The sequence below is a fragment of the Canis aureus genome, chromosome 5, assembly GCF_053574225.1.
Source record: "Canis aureus isolate CA01 chromosome 5, VMU_Caureus_v.1.0, whole genome shotgun sequence".
Classification (NCBI taxonomy): Eukaryota; Metazoa; Chordata; class Mammalia; order Carnivora; family Canidae; genus Canis; species Canis aureus.
In genome coordinates this window covers 72386483-72401286 of record NC_135615.1, presented here as the reverse complement: position 1 = coordinate 72401286, position 14804 = coordinate 72386483, and the positions used below count along the sequence as shown (strand labels likewise).

The 14804-nt window shown below is 34.9% G+C and overlaps 1 protein-coding gene across 39 annotated transcripts in view; it reads left to right on the top strand.

The window, feature by feature from the left end:
- The window catches only part of EPB41 (erythrocyte membrane protein band 4.1), a 197835-nt gene that overhangs the window by 78430 nt on the left and 104601 nt on the right, over nt 1–14804 (top strand). For 38 of the 39 annotated variants that reach the window (XM_077898827.1, XM_077898826.1, XR_013380438.1 and 35 more), the window contains one exon: nt 10026–10503. In XM_077898827.1, coding sequence (XP_077754953.1) covers nt 10033–10503 — 471 coding nt within the window. In that variant the 5' untranslated portion in view covers nt 10026–10032. Of the gene's footprint in view, nt 1–10025; nt 10504–14804 lie in introns of those variants that run through there. The other variant, XM_077898847.1, reaches the window with a different exon arrangement.

The following is a 14804-nucleotide window of genomic DNA, read 5'->3' as shown; positions in this document are numbered from 1 at the left end:
TGATCAAACTTAATACTTTTATTGAATTCTTTTAGCAAATAGTGGGTTATCCGACATGTTCTACTGTTATTATTTTTAAGGATGAAAGGATTTTTTTGACTTTTATTTGTTATTATGAAAACTTATACTTTTCTGTATGTTGTTTGGACAGAAGACATTTATTCTTCATTGGACAACAAATCATAACCTCCTTGGATTTACGGATGTAGAATATTTATTATTTTTATTTTTTGATTAAAAATGTTTTTAAGTTTTATTTTAGTTCCAGTTGGTTAACATATGGTGTAATATTGGTTTCGGGTGTATAATATAGTGGTTTCAGTACTTCATACATCACCTGGTGCTTATTGCAACAAGTGCACTCTTTAATCCTCATCACCTATTTCACTCATCCCTCCACCCACCTCCCTGATATACTCCACTGTTATTAAATCTTGTCTCTGTGACAGTGTTAAAACTGTGAAAGGAAGCATTTTACCTTCTGGTAGTCTGTGGTATATTTTTCACATTATCTGTTGTGGTGGTGGGAGACAACCATAGTATCTGTTCCAATCTTAGAATGTTTGCTAAAACAAGCCATGATCTAGTGCAAGTTTCTGATTCATACTTGTACACAAATCAGATGACATTTGATGTTCAATTAATTTACTGTAGTCTTCTGGTCAAAGTGAAATTTTACCCATCTAAAAAATCTTAGAGAATTTCTTGAGTTTAGAAGTTAGTTAAGTATCGCTAGACTGAATTGGCTCTAAGATAATAAAATGAAAATAAGAGTGTAAGAAAAGATCCATAAGTCTTAGGTAAAATTGTTTTGCAGCTAGAAATTTTCAGGTTTAGTCTGCATTTACCTGGAGATTTTTGAACTTTTAGGAAGTTCTTCCTTTCTGTTATTCCTTCAGACTAAACTATTTGTTTTTTTGCTATCTAGAAGAGTTTACATGGATACAATACCTGATATAAATAACAACGTTAAAGATTTTTGGTCTCTACCTCTAAAGAAAGATGATAGTCTTTATATTGGTGTAGTTTATTCACAGCCTCTACTAGTAAGTAGTCTAGTCACAATGTAATGGGAATCTCATAGCAGGCCAGTCTGGTATTTGAAGGCCAAAATACCTCATAAGATACATGTGTTGAAGTTATTCCAGTAATACAAAGCATTAGTCTTACTTTTCTGTAGCACTTATTCTTATTTTTGACACAATTTAATACACTTGGCTATTTAGTTTCCTAGTCAATGTAGATTAGCAAATAGCAGATTAGAAGAGATTTTGGAAACTACTTGTTGACAGGCCATGTGGACATCTGCAAGAAATCTGGATTAATTCTGCAAATAAGTGGATAGGAAAACTATTAAAGGAAGATACAAAAAATAAAAAAAAAACACAATCCTTTATGTATTCCTGTGATAGAGCTTACTGTCCCCACAGACTTTAGAAGCCCTTAAGGACATAAGCACTGCATAGTAATTGAAGTTCATGATGATGATGACTAAATCAGTAAAAGTTTAATTATGTTCTGTAGGGTATTTAGATGAAATGAGGAAACACATCCACTTTATAAAGATTCCCATTCAGAATGGCTAACTGGACACATTTTTGACACCCAAAGGGAGTAAAACTCAGTTCTTTGGAAAATGAATTTTTTGGTTTCACTAGTTCCTCAGTGATGCCTAGTAATCATGGGGATAATGTATCCTTCTGGGAGGGCCCAGAAGGCTTTGAGAATATGTGTATATGTGTAGACATCGTCTAAGTATGAGCTTGAATTCTATGGAGAAGTGAAGAACATTTCTTTAGTCTTAGAAGGAGATGAGTAAATTTGTTTATTTGAAAATATCTTTGAATGAACTGATTCAACGGTATTAGTCATCATAGAAATGTCTTAAATTAAAAATTAAGTTGTTGAAAACAGCATGTTCATGCCAAGTGACATTTCTGACTCACTCATTATGGCAAATATTCTTTACAAGTCTACCTAAGGAGTAGTTTAAGGTCAGAATAATTGCAGAAGGTTGGAGGGAGAACCACAAAGAAACTTTTTTGTGTATTTTAAATTACCATTTTTATCTGAAAACCACATAGGTGGTCACTCCTATTTTTCTAGAAGTATAAATTAGTACACTTAAATGAGTTATCAGGGAAAGATGCTTTCCTGTGGTTTTGAGGGGATTGATTTTTTTTTAAAGATTTTATTTATTTATTCATGACAGACACACACACACACACACACACACAGAGGGAGAGGGAGAGAGAGAGAGAGAGAAAGGCAGAGACACAGGCAGAGGGAGAAGCAGGTTCCATGCAGGGAGCCCGACATGGGACTTGATCCCTGGTCTCCAGGATCACACCCTGGACTGAAGGCAGCGCTAAACCGCTGGGCCACGCGGGCTGCCTGAGGGGATTGATTTTATTGGGAAACTATTTTCTGCATATTTTTTTGAAACTTCAATACTTGAACATTTTTTCTTTCCATTTGAAAGAAGGCCATTGGATTCCATTGTCTGATTAAAGAAGCAGATGGGCCTTTTATCCTTTTTCTGTTTTTTCCCCTTCTAACCCAATTGGTAATTCTGACTTTATAATATAGTCTTTTAAAAATAATCCAATTACATCACTATTCTAATTTCCCTTTTGTTTTCTTTCTTACCTTCCTTCCTATCTGTAAAATCTTAGCATTGGGTGGAACCTTAGAGGTCAGTTAATGTAAGGACCCACTTGATGGAAGAACTTTTTCTCTGACATCCATAATAGATGGTCATTCATCTTCTCATGGGGTGTTTCCAGTGATAATAAGCTCACTATTCCTAAGCAACTCATTTAACTATTGATATCTCTAATTATTATGAATTTATTCTTTTTACTTTATTGAGATGAGCACTTTGTAATTTCCACAGATTAATCTGAATTCTGCCCTTAGAAGTCACATAGAATTTGGCAGCTCTTGAAATTTGTGAGAACAATAATCATTTCCTTGCTTTCTATTTTCTTTATCTAGATTAAGTATCCCAATATCTTCTTTCTTTTTTTTTTTTTTTTTTAAGAAAAGTAAACTCTATGCCCAATGTGGGGCTTTAACTCATGACCCCAAGATCAAGAGTTATATGTTCTACCAACTGAGCCAACCAGGCGTCCTAACTATCCCAACATCTTCAATTATTTACCTGATGACATGGTTTCAAATTCCATCATTATCTTCTTTCTCTTCTTCAGACAAATTCTGGTTTGAGCTACTAGATGGTAGGATTGTGCTCTTTACTGGGATAGGAAAAAGAGAATCAAGAGTTTAATTTTGGATGTGTTGTATTGAGATGCTCATGAGATAGCCACCTCTCTTTCTTTCTTCTGTTTTGGTTATTTTGCTATACCTCTTTTATTAAGCCATTTATCAGAGTGGATCTAGGAACGTGTATTATAAAAATGCCTCAGACTGAGACAGGAGACTGTCTGGGTTAATGAGAAGCAGGCTAGTGAAATCAGCTAGAAAAACTAAGGGGGATGGTTGTTCTTAAGCTTTGGTTGCTGGGCTTTTCAAATTTCTCGTCCCATACTGGTTTCAGCTTCCCTAGGGATCCCCATTGTGAATTTTTTCACTGATAACCTGAATTTACCCAATCATGTGTTGAATTTCTTTCTGCCTCTAGCCTCTCCTGCCTCTACTTTGTTTACCTACTTCCCTGCTTTAAAAACCTGCAGTAGCTCTCCACTGCCTTCAGGATAAAGTCTGAACTATGTATTTTTAAAGATTTTTTTTTTTTTATTTGACAGAGAGAGACTTGATGTTGAGATGAGAAGTCTAGTTCCTGGGAAGGAGCTTGGTGGTGCCATCCTATCGCTGCTCAGGATGTGCGCTGTCTGTAATGGCTTGCTGCAAAACAAATGTTGAGGGCACCTGGGTGGCTCAGTTGGTTAAGTGTCTTGATTCTCGATCTCAGCTCAGGCCTTAATCTCAGGGTGGTGAATTCAAGCCCCATGTTGGGCTCACGCTAGATATGGAGCCTACTTAAAAAAAAAATTAATAGCCCACCTTCTCCAAGAAAAAAAAGAAAAAGAAAAAAGAAAAGAAAAAAAAAGCACAAACAAACAAATGCTAAATGCCATTTTCGCTTTTCATTTTTTTGGTAAAAGTGCAAATCCTTTTCAGATTTCTTTGAGTTAATGAAAACAGGCATAGATGGTCCCCACTTTATAATGGCTTGATTTATAATTTTTCTGACTCTACAACACTGCAAAAGCTATTATGGATTCAGTAGAAACTATGCTTTGAATTTTGATATATTCCTGGGCTAGTGATATGTAATACTATACCCTCTTGTGATGCTGAGAAGCCATGCAGTCATGAGGGTAAACAACCAATATTCTTAGAACCATTCTGCAACAAGTTTTTTCACTTTCAGTACAGTATTCAATAAATTACGTGAGATATTTAACACTTTATAATGCAGTAGGCTTTATATTAGATGATGTTATCTAACTGTAGGCTAATGTAAGTGTTCTGAGCACATGTAAGGTGGGCTAGGCTAAGTAAGCTATGATGTTCTATGGGCTAAGTGTATTAAGTGCACTCTCAACTTGAAATATTTTCAATTTACTATGGGCTTATCAGGACGTAACTGCATCATACATAAGTGGTGGAAGATCTCTACTAAGTAGGTCTTTCTTAAATAAGCAAAGCGGCATAACTCAAACTTTTGAAAAGCAGGGGATACCTGTATGTCTTGTTTCCCTAAGAATTGTGTATTACTCTTTTTTTGGGTCCCTTTTCAATTGCTAAACCCAAGCCTTATACATGATTAGTACTCAGTAAACCTTGATAGATGTTCACAGAGCTAATTTAAAGAGTATTACTAATACCTAAATCATTACATTTCATCCATTAATGGTGATTATAAGGAATTTTCTTAGTGGTGCCAGGCTGTAGTGTTTTTATAAAGTTTTCCACCAAAGAAGCATTAATGGAGTACTGACTGTACTAATGTTAGAGAGAGATACAAAAAAGATGAAAGATACCATTTGGTCCTTACAAATTTGCTCAGTATCATATTTTTAAAGATTCGAGTTGCCTGAAGTCAACAGGTGCACACTGTTAAAACAAGTGTATCTTGTTTTATACCAGATAGGGTGTAATTCCAAGGGTTTGGAAGATTAGGATTGAAATGGAATGGGAACTCATTGCTTTGTCTAAAGTGCTGTTGTTTGTGTTTTGTTTTTTTTAATCAAAAGACTTCTTTTTAACATTAAGTAAAAAGATACCTCCTTTTGGATTTTGTATCCAGAAGGAAAGGAATATCATTTACTGCAAACAGGAAGGGCCTGTTTGTAGAGCATTTATCCTGTCTTTGCTGCCTTTTTTTTTTTTTTTTTTTTTTTTTGTATCTTTTCCTCTGGTTACCCATCCTGTCATTTGTAAAGCTAAGAACTTGGCTGCACTTGGCTGCACGTATAACAGGTTAATCAGGGTGAGTTTATTTGAGCTTTTAGTAAATGGTCCACAGGATATTTTCTTTCTGCTATTTAGTTTTTAATTCTGATCAGCCTCAGAGCTAACTGGAGATACTTGCCTGGTTTATTGTTTGCATTTAATATTCTCTCTACTTACATTCTCCTTTGCTTTTGTGGCAATTACTAATAGTGTTGCTACCCATGTGTGCATGGCTAGAAGGAACATGCATGAAAACTGTCCTTAATAATAATTTATTTTTCCTTGCATAAATTGTAGCATCTCTGTTGAGTATTAATTACATTGTCTGATTTCCTGATTGTTTTCTTGCATTTAATATATGATACTCCCTAAAGTTGGTTTCACTATGTTCCTGTAGAATTCTCTTGCCCTTCTGCTTGTATGCGTGTTCCTTGTATTGTGCTCTTATCTGTTCTTTACTTATGTCCAATTATGTGGCAAAATGTCTCCATTTTGCATTGATAAATGTTATTCTCTAATTCTTTACTCCTTTTTTATTTAAAAATATTTATTAAAGGGTGCCTGGATGGTTCAGTGGCTGAGTGTCTGCCTTTGGCTCAGGTCAGTGATCCCGGGGTCCTGGGGTCAAGTCCCACATCAGGCTCCCCAGAAAGAGCCTGCTTCTCTCTCTGCCTGTGTCTCTGCCTTTCCTTCTGTGTCTCTCATGAATAAAATCTTTAAAAAAATTTATTGGGCACTTCTTATTTATCAAACACTTCTGCGTATTTGTGAGTTTCTGTTAAATAAGACAGAGACACTGCCGTCATGTGTCATACATTCTATTGTGGAGGGAAGACAATTCAAAACCAGGAAAAGAGAAAAGTAAATAAGATAATTTTAGACAGCAAGTGCTATGCAGAGAGTTAAAATACGGCGATTTGATAGTGTGTTGGTAGCTAATTTTTAAAAATTTGAATAGAGTTAACATACAGTGTTATATAATAATAATTCTACTATTGAGTGTTTATCCAAAGGAAATGAAAATACTAATTTGAAAAGATATATGCACTCCTATGTTCCTATGTTTATTGCAGTATTATTTACAATAACCAAGATATGGAAGCAACCTAAATGTCCATCAATAGAGAAATGGATAAGGAAGATGTGGTAAATATATATAATGGAATATTATGTAGCCATAAAAAGGATGACCTTGTGCCATTTGAGATAACATGGATGGATTGAGAGGGTATTATGCTCAGTGAAATAAGTCAAATTGAGAAAGGCAAATACAATGTGATTTCACTCATAAGTGGACTCCAAAACAATAATAAAACAACAATGAATGAATAAACAAACAAAAAGCAGAATCAAACCTATAAATACAGAGAATAATCTAATGGTTGCCAGAGGGGAGGAGTTCAGAGGGTTGGGCAAAATGAGTGAAGGGGGGAGTGGGAGATAACAGGCCTCCAGTTATGGAATAAAAAAAATCATGGGATTAAAAGACACAGCATAAGGGATACAGTCAATGATATTGTAAAGGTTATGCATAGCTAACCTGTGTGAACGTAGTACAATGTATAAACTTGTTGAATCACTTTATTCATATACCTTGATCATTCATTCGTAAATGTGTCAAAGAGATCATCATACCAGTGGACATACCAAGAATACTAACTCTGGGCAAGTGTCATGACTACTTGGTCAATTTGGAATTGCCATAGCTCTATAGTTAAAATTTTCAATTAACTTTTGATTAGGCAACAAAAGGAATTCTAAAAAATGTTAATGGTTTAGCTTCCATGTTTAACAACATGTTGCATTCTTTGCTTCATTCATTAATTCAGCAGGCATTGTTGAGCATTTATTGTGTCAAGTATTTTTCACTGTTCATATTCTATTTTCTAAAAGTAGCTTTCTGCCATCTTTATATCAGGCATTTTGAGTATGTTCCAAAAGTAATAGTGTTTTTTTATGTCTTGCTACTCAAAGAGTGGTCATTGGGCCAGCAGCATTGGCAACCTCTGGGAGCTTGTAAGAAATGCAAAATCTCAGGCTACCTTCCAGGCTTGCTGAATCAGAATCCGTATTTTAAAAAGATTGCTAGGTGATTCAATGCACATTAAAATTTAACAAGTACATATATAGCATATGGATTGTTACCATCTGTGTGTGTTTTTAAACAATTGAGTACTTTTACTCATTCAGCTACTTTGAGATTCCCTTTCATGTGAAAGCAATTATAGTAATATCCTTAGACAATCTTTTCTATTTTTAAAACTATATGAAAAAAATTATAAAACACAAGAGTAAGTAAATACTCTTATTTACAGAAGGATACAAGTAAAAGACTGTTAGAAGTGGAGCTTAAGTGGTTTTCGTATCTGCTAAAACTTTCACAAAAATTGTAATTAAAAAAAAACAGATTACGAGAGACCTTGCTGCAAAATTTGTTGAGTGGAAAGGTTTTATTTATTTATTTTTTTTAATATTTATTTAAAGATTTTATTTATTCATGAGAGACACAGAAAGAAAGAGAGAGGCAGAGAGAGAGAGAGAGAGAGAGGCAGAGACATAGGCAGAGGGAGAAGCAGGCTCCATGCAGGGAGCCTGACATGGGACTCCATGCCTGGTCTCCAGGATCATGGGCCAAAGGCAGGCGCTAAACCGCTGAGTCATCCAGGTGTCCCGGGAAGGTTTTAACACAGAGGTCCTTTCAGTACCTTTTCCATAGGGTGAATAATAAAGGCATATCTGAAACCCATGGAAAATAATGCTAAGTTATCATCCTGTCCTTTATTTTTACAGAGGAATATGAAGTAAACTAATGTTCTCAAATCATTACTCTTCTAGAAAAAGTAGTTTGATATCCAGGTTTTCTTTCTGGTTGTTTGATTACTTAGAGACTAAAGAAAAAGAATTTTTGGAAAATCAATTGTCTACTCCTAATATGACGAGGAACGGAAGACAATTTTATTTCTTTTATTTAAGTACAAGTGTACCTCACTCAAGGGTAACAAATTAAGAATGTAGATTGATCAGTAAATGTTTTAAGTAGTATTTATAAAGACTGAATTGTATATTTTATTAGCACAGAGTAATTTTTATGATGTAGTAAATGAGAATAGAAAATGTGCTTCGGCAAATTTTTTATTGCTTAAAATATTTTAATATTTTTATTGCTTAAAAAAAAATTGCCAGAGAAATACATCATAGGTAGAACAGTAAGTGAGAAGGGCCTGAGAAGAGAATGAGCTAAATATATACTTCTTTAATTTGGATTGTGAACATTCAAAAAAATTACTTCATCTAAACAGTGTGAAGCAGATGTTGAACACAATGTAAATGCTGCTTTTTGAGTGGAGGGCTTTTACGTATAGCAGTGAAAGTGTGAGATCATCCATAGTCAACTTTATTTCCTGGTGTCACAAAAGTTCCCTTGTGTGTTGGTTTGTTTGTTTGTTTGTTTGTTTGTTTTAAGATTTTATTTATCTATTTTAGAGAGAGAAAGGAGCATAAACAGGGGAAGGAGCAGAGGGAGAGGGACAAGCAGACTCTATGCTGAGCATAGAGCCCAACTTGAGGCTTGATCCCAGGACCATCATGACCTGAGCTGAAGTCAGACACTTAACCACCTGAGCCATCTAGATATCCCTGGTTATTCTTTAGTAAACTAGATGTGACAATGTTCTTTGGCTATTACTGTGAGAACTGATTGATAATACTGGGATTTTGTGATCAAGAGGCTAGAAACTGACAAGTGTGAAGTATTTGAGATCTACAGCCTGCCTTCTTTGTTTTTGCTCTCAGCATTTGCTTTATGAATCTGCCTTCTATATTTTGTTCCTTAATTTTCTTGTTATTTTTCAATTTTTTTCTCTATTGTAATAGCTTTGCTGTCTACTCCTAAAAATGCTGAGCATTCAAAATCATATTTTTTAGAAGGAAAAAAGGTCTTGAATTTAGAGCAGGGTACCCGCTTTAAAGGTAAGCAGGGTAAAGCAGGGTATTATGAGATTATACTATTATAACATGAAATTTAAGGATTTTTTAGTGCTTATTTTAATCATATATTTCTTATTGGTGTCTGATGAATGGTCACAATTTTGTATTTGCTGTTCTTAATAGAGAAGTCTATGCATTCTAAGACATAAGGAAAAAGAACAATAAAGAGTTGCGGATCTTTGAATCTCATCATTTCTTGGGGTGTAGAGAAGTTTGCAAAGCATAATCCTTGCAAACTTTGCACTTTTATTAGATTGATACCCTCAAAGCATGGTACACAAATAAGATCTTTTTTAGGAAGGATAAAATGGTATTTGCTATATACAGTTCAGAGCATTGAATTTAAAATATACATTTCTCTAAGTTGGCCTCAGGGGTAAGGTAATTTCTCCATGTGCATATATTTAGCAAGTCAAAGCATTAAGAATTTATTCAGGATGTATATAGGTAAGATATTTTTGTACTTTAATGGAAAGTCTCATGCTTAATGGACTGGGGTACTGTCGGTGATTAAATACCTAAATATATTAATTTTGGCACACTTGACATAATTTAGGGTTTTGTCCACAGAAATCGGTTTTGATTATAAGAGCTCCCCTTTTCTGTCTTTTTAATAGCAACATCATGACAACAGAGAAGAGTTTAGTGGCTGAGGCTGAAAATTCACAGCACCAACAACAGAAGGAAGAAGGTGAGGGAGTCACAAATTCAGGTCAACAAGAAACTCAGCTGGAAGAGCTTTCTCAAGAGGCAGCTGAGGGAGATAATCATTGTGAGCAGAAGCTGAAAACATCTAATGGAGATACCCCTACACATGAAGACTTAACCAAGAACAAGGAGCGGACATCAGAAAACAGGGGTCTGTCACGGCTGTTCTCATCATTTCTCAAAAGACCAAAGTCTCAGGTTTCTGAGGAAGAAGGCAAGGACGTAGAGTCAGCTAAAGAGAAATGTGAAGGAGGTCAGAAAGAGATAGAACTTGGAACCAGTCTTGATGAAGAGATCATTTTAAAAGCCCCAATTGCAGCTCCTGAACCTGAACTCAAAACAGACCCATCCTTGGATCTTCATTCATTAAGCAGTGCAGAAACTCAGGTAAGGATGTGCAAATGTGTGAGACATGTGTAATAAAGACAAGTTATACACCTTATTTTTCAGTTAATAACCTTTGGTGTTATTTCTTACTAACCAGTTAATTTAGGCATTGATTGATAGGAATAAGTAACATTAAGCTTTGGAATTTCTGTTGTAAAGAAATTGATGTAGTCAATGGAAACTTGACTTTTTAAAAGATATTCTCTGTACTTTTATATTTACATTTTATAAATCAAATAAAACAAAATGAAAGAAAAGTATTTATCAAATGAGTTTATTTACCTATATATCAGCTGTGATGATAGAACAAGTCCAAGATTTTTAATGAGAGAGGGGAAAAAGTGAGGTGGTTTAAAGTTCATTTTGTTGGAATTATTAGGCATGGGACAGTTTATCTGCAAACATGGCCCTTTTTATGAAAATCCTCATAGAAGCCATGTAATAGATTCAAGCCATCCAGAAAGAATTATGTGCTAGGTTAGAGCCATGCCTGCCTTATCTTTATTGTTTTCTCCAACTAGATGATATAATAGAGTGTAAGTTATGGATAAGGAAGGCTAGTTCTTTATATCACCTTTGTAATAAACAATAGTTTGGGGCCTTAACTGTGTCACAGTTATGCCTTGCTACTCAAAGAGTGGTCCTACGGTCAGCTGCATTGGCAACCTCTGGGAGCTTGTTGGAAATGCAGAGTGTCAGGCTCCGCTGCAAACTTGCTAAATCAGAATCTGCTTTAACCAAGATTGCTGGGTAATTTGATGCACATTAAAATTTAACAAGTACGTATATAGCATGTACTAAACATGAGTTGTGAATTTATTTATCTGTCAAAAAAACATCGAAAGTATTAGTACTATAACTCCAACTATTTTCTAGGAATCCCATTTGCTTCTAGCCTTACTGTCTATAAATTAAAAACTATTTTAAAGGTGTTTTTATTTATTTATTTTTTATTTATTTATTTTTTAAAGGTGTTTTTATTTCTGAAGCATGTGAGCATTATTTGCATTGTTAAAAATATAAATCCTAGGGCAGCCCTGGTGGCGCAGCGGTTTGGCGCAGCGGTTTAGCGCCGCCTGCAGCACGGGGTGTGATCCTGGAGACCCTGGATTGAGTCCCACCTTGGGTTCCCTGCATGGAGCCTGCTTCTCTCTCTGCCTGTGTCTCTGCCTCTCTCTCTCTCTTTCTCTCTCTCTCTCTGTCTCTATGAATAAATAAATAAATAAAATCTTTAAAAAATATATATATATGGGCTACATCGTTTTATTAGAGTTTTCTAAAAATATTACATGTATCTCTAGAAATATTACTTGTATATTAAAAGTGCAGGTAGTAAAATTTAGGTTAAAGTTGTAATTTTACATACTTGCTATTTGTGAAATGTTGAAAAGAAGATTTACTATATAGTATAGTTGTTAAAAATGCAGGCTATGAAATCAGTCTAGAAAATCATAGCTGAGTGACACTTTTGCTTTATTAGTTTCTTCCTCTGTGCAATAAAGATAAAATTCACCTCCTTTGGCTATTATGAGGATTAAACAAGATAAACATGGAATGCTCTTAAGATATTGCTTGCCACTCATTAAATTTTAGTTATTATTACTCAGTTCATCAACATGAACAGTAAAGGCAAAGAAACCCTATGTATTTTAATACCATGAATTTAATTTTATTTTAGAAATACCAAGAGTTAAATTTACATTATCTTTCAGGAAACCTTGTACTTTGAGGAGGTTTTTAACTGCCATTTTTCTCCTCTGCTTTATGTAGGGAAAAATTTATATTTTGTTTTAGTTAGCATTTGAATCAGGGCTAGTCTATTTTATCTAAAAATCATAGCATTTGTACTGAAGTTAAAACAGATGATGGACAAAGTTAATTTTAAATTTAACTAAAGTCTCATTCATTGAAACTTTATTAAATCAGAATAATGATAAATTATATGCAAGTGTTTATATATAAAGAAAAAGAAAATTAGTAATAATAAATTTCAAGGAGGTATTGCTTAAAGAAGAAAACTCTTTTGGGCTTTTTAGAAGCTAGTATTTATAATCAAAACCTCGTGGATCAGAACCTTATAGGTAAACGTTTATTTGTTTAACCATATTTCTGTATGTGTGGTAGAGTTTCACTTAAGTGGTCCTTTTCCATCCAGATTTTTTAAAAGTAAGTTTGCATTATAGGACTGTACCAGTCTTCATGTAGGGTACCTTGGGTTTTTTGGAAGCCATGTATCTGGTTTTTTTTTTTTTTTAATTTTTATTTATTTATGATAGTCCCACACAGAGAGAGAGAGAGAGAGAGGCAGAGACACAGGCAGAGGGAGAAGCAGGCTCCATGCACTGGGAGCCCGATGTGGGATTCGATCCCGGATCTCCAGGATCGCGCCCTGGGCCAAAGGCAGGCCCCAAACCGCTGCGCCACCCAGGGATCCCTGTATCTGTTTTTAATGTTATTTATTCATTCAACAAATACTTCCTGAAAACCTACTATGTATGCCAGGCCCCAAGCTGGATATCATTAGTAAATAAAAAGTACAATATGACAGAGAGGTTTAAGATCATGAATTCTGGAGCCAAACTGGTATGTAACTTATTAACTGAATGATGCTGTATGAGTTACTTTAACTTCTCAGGCTTCAGTTTCTTTCCTTTCCTTTCCTTTTTCCTTTCCTTTCCTTTTTCCTTTCCTTTCCTTTTTCCTTTCCTTTCCTTTCCTTTCCTTTCCTTTTTCCTTTCCTTTCCTTTCCTTTCCTTTCCTTTTTTCTTTCCATTCCTTTTTCCTTTCCTTTCCTTTCCTTTTTCCTTTCCTTTCCTTTTTTTCTTTAATGCAGTATAGTTACAATACAGTGCTATATCAGTTTCAGATATAGTGAGTTGACAGTTCCGTACATTACTCAGTGCTCATTATCAAAAGTGTTATTGATCCCCTTCACCTTTTTTTTTTTTTGGTAATTGAGTTATTTTTTAATTTTATTTTTTTCATATCATAAACTTATTTTCTTTTTTATAAATTTTATTTTAATTCCAGTATAGTTAACATCAGTGTTATATTAGTTTGAGGTATATAATATAATGATTCAGCAATTCCATATGTTAGTGCTCATCAAAATAAGTGTGCTCTTAATCCACCTTCCCCTATTTCCCCCATTCTCCATCCCCATGAACCATCTGTCTATAGACCATAAAAGTCTATTTTTTGGTTTGTCTCTCTTTTTCTTTTCCCTTTGTTTTGTTTCTTAAATTCCACATATGCGTGAAATCATATGGTATTTGTTTTTCTCTGACTGACTTACTTAACACTGTATTCTCTAGATCTGTCCATGTTGTTGCAAATGCCAGGGTTTCATTTCATTCTTTTTTATGACTAAATAATATTCCATTGTAGATATATACCACATCTTCTTTATCCATGGACACTTGGGCTGCTTCCATAATTTGGCTATTGTAGATAATGCTACAGTAAATATAGGGGTTCATACAGTAAATATAGGGGTTTGGGTAAATACCCAGTAGTGCAATTACTGGATCATAGTGTAATTTTAACTTTTTGAGAAACCTCCATACTGTTTTCTGCAGTGGCTGCACTGGTTTGCATTCCCACCATCACTGCATGAAGGTTCCTTTTTCTCCACATCCTCATCAATGCTTTTTGTTTCTTGTGTTTTTTATTTTAAAGATTTAATTTTAAGTAATCCCTATACCCAATGTGGAGCTTGAACTCACAACCCACAGATTAAGAGTCATATGCTTCACCAACTGAGCCAGCCAAGGTACCCATGTTTTTTTAGCCATTCTGATAGGTGTGAAGTGATACCACATTGTGGTTTTGATTTACATTTCCTTGATGAGTGATGTTGAGCATCTTTTCATGTGTCTTTTGGCCATCTAGAGGTCTTCTTTGGAGAAATGTCTGATCATGTTTTCTGACCATTTTTATTTTTTTTAAGATTTATTTATTTATTCATTCAGGGAGAGTGAAGAGAGAGGCAGAGACACAGGCAGAGGGAGAAGCAGGCTCCATGCAGGAAGCCCGATTGGCTATTATTGTGAGAACTGATTGATAATACTGGGATTTTGTGATCAAGAGGCTAGAAACTGACAAGTGTGAAGTATGTGAGATCTACAGCCTACCTTCTTTGTTTTTGCTCTCAGCATTTGCTTTATGAATCTGCCTTCTATATTTTGTTAAAGGTCTTTGTTAAAGACCCTGGAGATCTGGGTCTCCAGGATCACACCCCGGGCTGCAGGTGGCACTAAACTGCTGTGCCACCAGGGCTGCCCTCTGACCATTTTTAAAGT